The sequence below is a fragment of the Xenopus laevis genome, chromosome 2S, assembly GCF_017654675.1.
Source record: "Xenopus laevis strain J_2021 chromosome 2S, Xenopus_laevis_v10.1, whole genome shotgun sequence".
Lineage (NCBI taxonomy): Eukaryota > Metazoa > Chordata > Amphibia > Anura > Pipidae > Xenopus > Xenopus laevis.
In genome coordinates this window covers 138996135-139005799 of record NC_054374.1, presented here as the reverse complement: position 1 = coordinate 139005799, position 9665 = coordinate 138996135, and the positions used below count along the sequence as shown (strand labels likewise).

The 9665-nt window shown below is 41.0% G+C and overlaps 1 protein-coding gene across 3 annotated transcripts in view; it reads right to left on the bottom strand.

Moving 5' to 3' along the window:
- Positions 1-2439: 2439 nt before the first annotated feature.
- rarg.S (retinoic acid receptor gamma S homeolog) overlaps positions 2440-9665 on the bottom strand; it is a 130994-nt gene continuing 123768 nt past the window's right edge. For all 3 annotated transcript variants that reach the window (XM_018248105.2, XM_018248106.2, NM_001088194.1), the window contains 5 exon segments: positions 7310-7473; positions 6233-6409; positions 5066-5270; positions 4366-4524; positions 2440-3322 (listed from right to left, as the gene is read on the bottom strand). In XM_018248105.2, coding sequence (XP_018103594.1) covers positions 3132-3322; positions 4366-4524; positions 5066-5270; positions 6233-6409; positions 7310-7473 — 896 coding nt within the window. In that variant the 3' untranslated portion in view covers positions 2440-3131.

The window sequence follows — 9665 nt, the reverse complement described above, 5'->3', positions numbered from 1 at the left end:
AAAATTCCACAGCTGAGACGCAACATGTCAAAAGGGGCCCATAATTATAAGCCAGTCTTGTGGATAAGCCCCACATTGGGCAATGGTATAATGTGTAGAGTAGTGATGTGCGGACTGGCCTAATACAAGCGGGGTCGGGCAGGTTTGGTCGACCTTGCAACCCCCTTTCCGTGTCGATGGCGAGTGCGGTTTGAGCTCTTCTGACTGCTCTCCCCGCCTGCGGTTGAACTTTTATAGATGAGCGCCTCTCGCCCCACCCCTTTTGTGGTGTCATTGGCGGGGTGGGCCGGCGCGGGTCTCTAAAAGGAACCGGAAGTCGGGCTCGGGCAGGCGCGGGTTGTGAGAAGGCGGGTGTGGCTCAGGAAAAGCCTGACCTGCACATCACTAGTGTAGACGATCCTATTGGTATGACACCACATTAGTATCTAAATGTATGTAAGAGGAGCCCAAGTCCCCACCAGTAACGTAACTACCCTCTTCTGGGCCCAGGTGAAGGATTTGCACCCGGACTCCCCCACCCCTCATGATGTGGTTTCCTTACAACGTTCACTGAGGTGTGGTCTACGTAGTGTTGCCACCTGGCCGGTATTTTACTGGCCTGGCTGGTAAAAATGTTGCATGACTGCAATGTTAAGTATAGGGAAAAACCATAAAAAGATAGGAAGGCCGGTATTTTTTTCTAGAAAAGGTGGCAACCCTAGGTCTAAGGCAGGCCCAGAGGGGGAGTGGGCTTGGGTGAAATCCTCACTCCCCCGGCAGTTACTCCACTGGTCCCCACATTGGGGTGTAAATAAGTTCAAGAGAAGAACATATCCATTGTTGAGCCTTTATAGAGGAGTATGAATATTTGTAAGTGATGGTCACAGCTGAGGCACCACACTCACACATGAATTATTATGTAAGAGGACACCATGACATCACACTGGAGTGTGGGTCAAACTGCATTGAAATGATGAAGAGACTAATATGGATGACATGGGTAAGATGGGGCCACAGATCGGTCCTCTAATAGGAAAGCCATGGTCTAAAGCTTGCAATACATTTTAAAATCCATTCGTTGGGCAAAGTTATCCACCGATATGCCTTTAGGTGGGCAATATATGGCTGATCCAATAGTTTAGCACTCAGACCAATGATCAGATCATAATTTCTGCTATGGTGACCATCAAAGGCCTCATCAACATGCAGACATGGTCTTTGATCTGGCAGTTAAATCAAACCTGCCTAATTGACATCTGCCGACTGTCTCCAGATATTGGTCAGCTAGGCCTGTCTGAGGGCCCTATAGCTGTCAAATCAGAAGATTAAAGCTGTCTGTGTATGACCACCTTAAAGGACAAGGAAAGGCAAAAAAATAAAATCCCATTTTTACTTTCTTTAATGAAAAAGAAACCTATCTCCAATATACTTTAATTAAAAAATGTGTACCGTTTTTATAAGAAACCTGACTGTATGCAGTGACATTCTCCCTTCATTTACTGCTGTGGATAGGAATTGTCAGACGGCCCATAACTGCTGAGCAGGGGAACAATCATACTTATGAACAGCAGGGGGAGCCCCCGTCTTACTTCCCAGCCATGCAGAACTCAAGCAGCTTTGTTTATGACGATCCCTAAGCAGCCCAGACCATACTGAGCATGTGCACAGTCTTAGTCTTGCAAAGATGTTTAACAAAGTTACAAGATGGAGACCCCCTGTAGCCAACTTTGAAAGCTTAAATTATTTGTTTGATTAGGCTTGTGGTGCAGTAAGTTCATATTTATATTTAGTATACAAAATACAGCATTTCTAGCCTTATTCTATTTTAGACTTTCGTTGCCCTTTAAGGATACTGCACTTCCTAAGATAAGGGAATACCATTCGGTTTATTGCAAGTTACACAATAAGAAAATGTTTTGCATCCTGGGATTATTTTAAGCATCCAGAACTGCCCCCATAAGGTCCTTCAGAAAGGCTACTGAAGTTCTGCAGTATAAATAAAGAGACGTTTGGGGTTGTTGGAGTATACTTTCAGTTCAACCATCCTTACTTTATGCTTTAACACTGTACTTACATTAGAGCTTTTGAACCCGTGAGCAACATTCAGAAGTAAAAAGAGTTGGGGAGCAACACTAGCATGAAAATGTTCTTGGGGTGCCAAATAAGTGCTGTGATTGGCCATTTAGTAGCCCCTATGTGGATTGTCAACCTACATTGAGGCTCTGTTTGGCAGTGCACCTGGTTTTTATACAACCAAAAATTGCTCCAAAGCCTGGAATTCAAAAATAAGCTCCTGCTTTGAGGCCACTGGGAGCAACATCCAAGGGGTTGGAGAGCAACATGTTGTTCATGAGCTACTGGTTGGGGATCACTGCATTAGAGTATTACCACACGCTCAAGAAAAATGCGTCTCCTATTGTGCAAAATATTTCATACTCCAATGCACGTTCAACAATGTCATTGCAAATGATTAACAGGCTTTATTTATAGTCACATGACCTCGTTTCAGCCAATGGGAAAAAAAGCATAAAAACAATGCAATAGCAAATATATTTAATAACGCACATACATACATGTGTGTATATATTTATATATAAATGTGTGTGCTTGTTTATTAATATGTATATGCATATGTACACACACACACACACAGAGCAATGTGCTTCAGACTCTTCCAGAGATAAAGGCCATCTCTTTGCTGCTGGTATTATTGTACTTGAGATGCTTCTGTCATTCAGCTGCAAGACCTTTTTTTTTTCTTTCTCTTTTTAGAGGGTTAAAGGTCATCATAATCTTTGGCAAAATGCTGAGGGTGAAGAAGACTCTTTAGAAATATCCAAGTTCCCTTTAAAACATCAGGGACTCCTGTGCTTGTACTGTAATGAGTCTTTAAATATTTCAGCTGCCTGACAAGGCAAAGGAATGCATAGTGATCTCCAGGTTCCTAGGAAAAAGATGTTGTCTATTCCAGTCTGCCTCTCAAAGAGGTTTTGCCTCAGTACATAAGAGCAGTATTGAGCCACTAGAATGGTATGCGGAACCCTGCTGATTTGAGGTCCCCCCAGAATGCCTCATACAATGGGTAGAACTGACGTGGCTCAATACAAAGTGTTTAGGCTTTGGGATATCTTTCCCCAATATGCTAAGGACAACTAAGGGGTCTTCGAGCCACTGCTATCTTCTCCTGTAGGACTTCCATTACTGCTCTCACTGGAAGAACGCTCGCTGGGTTTAGGGGTGGCAGCTCCATCTTCAAAGGCTTCTGGATTCTCCAGCATCTCCCGAATCAGCGGAGGCATAGGTCCTGGTATCTCCAGCTTCAATGTGATTGCTCGCTCAGCACCTGTCACAAAACATGCAAGGTTACAGTCAAGAGCGGAAGCAATGTTTTCAAGTGCCTTGTCTCTCAATCCCTGTTCTGTATATTGTGTGCAGACCACCCCCTCCTTTTTTGAATTCTTTTTTATTTTAAAATCTACAAATTTCCCCCTGTAGTGAGTATTTATATATTGGATGCCATCCAAAGCTTCCTTATCCTCAGATTCTATATAGTGATAGCCCGCTCTTCCCAAAAGGCAACCAAATCTCCATGAATAATTGCTGTATATACTGTAGCGCTTGTTTTGTCACACCCCTAGTATTAAAATACTCAGTGGCGTAACTAGATATTACTGGGCCACACAGCAAATTATTTTTCAGGCCCCCAAAATGTTTTGGGGTTGACTTGTTTCCCCAATATTTATTGAAATTTTATATGAATTAGGGCCCATGGGGCCCCTATACCTCCTAGGCCCCCCTGCAGCCGCAGGGTCTGCTTCCTCTATAGTTACGCCCCTGAAAATACTTCTTGCCACGCCACCCCTAGCAGGTATTTACACAGCACTGGATCCTCATAGATCTCTTTAGCTGTATCTTCACAGTTCTGTAGATCATTATTTACATAGTGCTTGCTCGTATATAACTCTTATAATCAGCAGTAGACTACTGATTTATCTTCTATCTTTTCAAATAATCACCTCTTTCTTATATTTCTTGCTGCTCCACGGTGCCTTTTTTGCAAATGTTTATCCACGTTTTTGCTTTTCAATCTACAAATGCTAGTTAGTATGTGTGAATATCTATGACTTGCCTTCTGCAGCTTATTTTAACCAGCATTATTACCAAGCTCGTTCTTCAAAAGCTGCCTGTTAACCACCATTAGTGACTGTTTACATTTCCACACCTCCCTGGTTAGCCTCTATACACACACTAGTGTCACACTGCTTCCTTTTTATGTTGTTATAGACAACATTTTATACCAGGCTCCCCTACCAACATGCTTTACTGCATATTCTTCATTCTTACTGGTACTACATGGCCCTGCTTTCCTTATTTAAAGTAAGTTACCTTTTGTACTGATCCCACGTAAGTCAGTGATTTTCATAAGCATACGAGGAAACATGTAAGGTTTGTCAGGCCTTCGTCGACGAGCATAAAATTTCAGGGCCTCGAGAAGTGGTTCTTGTAACTTCTCCACTTTTTCTGGCTCTTCTAAATCCATCCGATCTGTTAGGAAACGACATGCAATCAATACCTCTTAGATGTTAAGGAATCTTAAAATAGCTGTCATCACATTTTAATATTCAAATCAACATTCTACATCTGGCCAGATCCCAAAAAGTATAGATTATGTGCATCTCTAATGCTCAAACAGGGCACAGGCTCTGTTTTTGCACAATTTAAAAATGTGTATGTCTACAATAGAATAACTTTATATCCTATGGGTAATAATATATATATACTTATGATAGTAACCGGAGCTTATGATACCAATATCATACTACTGACATCAAATGAGATAGGAGCATTTTCCAGTAGTAAGACTCTCTGTATCCAAAGATAACTATTGTTTTTTATGTAAATGCTACAATGGGGTTTCATTATTTGAAAGAGGAAACCACTTGGTTCAAAACTTAATTACATATTTATGAAAACGTTGCTGTTTCAGCCATACTTCCAAAAAATCATCATTTCACACTATTAACCCTCTATAGGCCTTTAGGCAGAAGCCCTCAGGCAAATTCAAGAATCTTAAAAGTTGTAATACCTCCACAAATTAAACAGATGGCGCTCAGAAGTCCTGTCTCTGTGTCATCCATTTCTAATGGGAGTAGCTGGTCTGCAAATGAAAAAACCAGGTCTGTAAGTGGCCCAAAACCAGCATTGTGCATCTGGGTACGGTTTAGAGTAAGGCCATCTGAGAAGGTCATGGTGTCTTGTTCTGGAGTGTAGCGTGTGCAAATCCGGAGCATCTACAATAAAAGATAAAATAGAATTCTTTGACACTGAATAGATCCCAGAGTGTTTTCTGATGTTATCAGCATACAGAAACATATAAAAAGGCATCATTGGGGTGGCACTTGTGAACTTGGGAAGAAAGCAGCAGTGGTCAAGAATAAAAATCTCTTGCCATGGTAAATATCATTCTTTGTGGTAAAAGTAAGGCTGCGCTTTAAACGCAGAGGTAAGCAGCTGTCTGCCTCCACCATGGTGTTCCATATCACACATGTAGCCATACAGGCACATATCTAAAAGCAATTACTCAGCAAATCCACTGGCTGATGGGTGACTGACCAGAGCAGTTACCTTAACAATTGACATCTGATCAAAGATTGATCAGATATTAATTGGGTTGAGGATTGCATCATGGAGTGTTTACGGTCTAGAGCTGTTGGCTTTTTATGAAACCCTATGGTGATCCAGCAGTTATTGATTTGAACAGTGCTGAGCCAGAACTAGGGGAGCACAGGCAGAAGAGATACATGCCCAGCGCCCCCACACTATTGCGACCTAGGCACATTCCTCTTCTGTCTACCCCTAGTTCCAGCCCTGGGTTTGATTCCACCCCCTCTCTGAATCTTATTTGGTGCAACAGTTGCTTGTAAGTCTAACACAAAGAGATTTTCTTAATTGACATCTGCTCAAGGGCCTGTAGCATACAACCACTGAACTGATGATATGTTTAAATTATGGTCAAATATATATCACAGGCAAAGTTCTCTCTAATCCCTTCTTAGCTATGTGCTCAAAAAAAAATCTTTTGTGTGCGCAGTTTTAAAAAAAATGTGTGCTCAGGTCAGAATTAATAAAAAATGGTGTGTTTTCACTCAAAACTCTTTGTGTGCACCACAATTTGTTGTTTGTGTTGAGCTAAAAATGTGTGAGTGTGAGCAGAAGCGTACAACATGGCCCACAGGTTAAGAATTCTTCTTACCAGTATATCCAGGCAGGCAGACTTCAATAAGGTGATTTGGTCGGCGATGGTCAGTGTGGTGAATCCAGGCAAACGTTTGGCAAACTCCACAATCTTGATGATACACTTGGTGGACAGTTCACTGAATTTATCCCACAAGCCCAAGTCCAACTGCACTCTTTGATCAGCACTGGAGTTCTGAAGGACATATATACTGTCATTAACGTTTGCTTACACATCAATTTACAAAGCATTTCCTTTTCTGACTAAATAATCTGGTACATTAACCAGAAAAATAAACTAGCAATACGAATGCTGGAGTTGTTTCATGACAATCATAATCTATCACATACAAAAAACAAAATCCAGCCTTAATAGGGACAAGGTTAGGGGTTCAGTACGCTCACGGTTTGTGGCAACTTTTAAATGCTTCTTTGTCGGCGCTACCTTCGGATTATCACGTGACTCAGCGTGAAATGGAAGCCAAAATTGGAGAAGATGCACTCGTACAATAAATGCGGTGTACAAAAAGTACCTCCACACTTTTATTGGTGCGGATTACAAAAAGGATCAAACGTTTCAGAGGTCTCAGAGGTCAGTGATCAAGTACACGTTCACTGACAAAGTACTGACGAAGGAGGCGAGACCTCTGAGACCTCAAAAACGTTTGATCCTTTTTGTAATCCGCACCAATAAAAGTTTGGAGGTACTTTTTGTACACCGCATTTATTGTACGAGTGCATCTTCCTATTTCTCCAATTTTTGCTCTAAAGGTAAGGCCACACAAGGAGATTCGGAGAGATTTTGTTGCCTGGCGACTAATCGCCACGTCTTTTGCGTGACTATCTCCCCGAACTGCCTCAGTGAGGCAACTTTGGGCGACTATTGAAAACGCATCGGCGCGTGTGCATTAGCGCAGGTGACTTTGCATTGTAGCCTATGGGGAAAAACGCCAAGGCAGTTCGGGGAGATAGTTGCGCAAAAGACGTGGCGATTAGTCGCCAGGCGACAAAATCTCCCCGAATCACCTCGTGTGGACTAGCCCTAAATAGGGAGGCCATTACTCAAACTAGTGTTTGAAACAGAGAGGTTTCTTACCGTGGTGTATTTGCCTAGCTGGCAGAGAGAAGGAAAGGTTTCTTGATGTGCTTTGCTGACTTTCTGAATTAGCTCTTCCATTTCTGGGGGCATCTCATAGCTGTCTGGTAGCACCACTTCCTCTTTTATCTCCTTTTTCTTCTTGTTTCTGTCATTTCTAACCGCTGGGGAAAACAATATATGAAAACAATTAATAATAATCATCCTGAAGCCCATACCCAATCACATTTCCCACCAGTAAATATAAATGATACCACTTGGTAGTAACAGTGCAAGGAGAATGAACACGAGGAAAACACTTGTATCAGTAGACATTAATAAAATGACGCAAAATTCCGTAAATCCAAAATGGTTAATATGTATGTGGCTTTCCATTAATGTAGCATATTATGACCCATGACATGGCACATGACTGATCATGTTAAACAATATGATTTTCCTTTTGTTTAGCTGTGCTTAGAATTTGAACTCCCAGTTTGCTTGTCAAAAATAATCATACAGTTTGGTCAGAAAGATGAAAAAAGTAGGTGTAATCAGCAATATAGATCTAAACAATGGCTTTGAGTGGATTCGTTTAGCTTCCTGTTAGCAACTTGCATTTTCTCTATCAACCTGAATCTTTCCCCCTTTTCATTGGTCTCCTATAGCACACACCATTGTTACACAATATGGCCTTTGACAAATCCATACTGTACATATTTAATACACTTTAAGGCCTAATGACAAGAGTATATTTAATTAATTATAAATGTATAAATTCCCTTTTTATGGTATTGTTAGATGTGAACTGCGATCTATTGAGTGAAAGGAACGCCTTTACTTTCCCAAAAGTATCACAATTGTCATATTAATTGGAAACTCCTGTAAACAGAAGTGATTATTTTCTACTTGAATGATTTGCTAGCCTTGTGTCTGCTGTCTAAGGCCTGTTACTAAATGGCTTGTGACCTGGCATTTAACCCTCCAGCGTGACCTCTGTCCTTGCCTGCAGGTGGTAGGACTGGAGCACAGCAGGGACAGTGATGGATCATGTCTCTGCTCTGGAAAACTTATACCCTGTCCCCTCTATACACACACACCAGTCAGGCTTGCAAAATGCATGAATATACAGTATCTAGTGTTGAAAGGATAAGACATTATTTTCTTTGTAATAATGAGACAGTACAATTATAAATAATAATTAATGATGGCAAAATAAGCCTATTGGGTTTATTTGATATTTAAATGATTTTCTAGTAGACTTAAGGTATGAAGATCCAAACTACGGAAAGATCCCTTATCCGGAAAACTCCAGGTCCCAAGCTTTCTGGATAACAGGATACTTGTATTAGGTCTATAGCACATTGGGCAATTTTATCAAGAATCTCTGTCATTCCCTTTCCACTGACCCAATTGGAAGTAACCTGGGATTATCTCTGGATACCTGCTGGTACAGATTGCTTCCTATTAGCTACAAACATTTGGGCCTGGTATTATTGCTTGAAATGGACAGGGGTTAGTTGATTTCCATTGACAACAATGCAGAAAGTGGGAATACAGTCAATATGAATGATTCCAGCAGGGAAGAACCCTAGTGACCTGCAACTAAATATAAAAATTGTGGCACTCCCTCTTAGGATTGCTGGGAACTACAACTCTGCAAAGTCACAGGTCGTAGATCTACACTGTATGGTATAGGACTTCCAAACTTCTGGGTTCAGGCTTCCCACTTGCTGTCAAACATTTGGTAGGAACCTTCATAATAAGGCTACAGATAAAAATGATATAATCATAGTCCTAAAGATAAACTAAACTGTAAATAGTTATTTATCCTCAGTTTTCACCCTGGGCCTCACGCACTTTCATTACTTTGGCCCTTCTGCTATCAGTGTTCAGAAGGAGTAGAATAATGGCATATTTTATTTAAAATAATGAATCCTCTTAATCTGATGCCTAACCATCTAGTGTATCACACTCTGCACCAAAGACTATTTTATTTTTTCACTGCTCTCCTCTCTATCTCCCATACCCACCTCCCTTGTGTCCTGACTTTCCTCACACATTTCCTAATGAACTTCCTTTTCACCTCGGGATAAAGTGTGTGGGTCCCTAACAACAGGAAGCCAGGCGCCGGAAACCCAATTATAGAATGAGAATGGCACAGAGGCTTAGAAGGGAGAAAGAAGGAGAAAAGAATGGGCACAAGTAGGGGATAGAATTTCAAGAAATGGTGGGGGAAAAAAAAGTGTAAAAGAAAAGCAGATTAGACGCAAATATAAGGGTTGTAAAAGGATAATAATAATAATTATAAAAAAATAATGGCTTGTTTGTTAGTTGCTTGATTACAATACTTACAAATCCTTTTAATAAAAGCCAT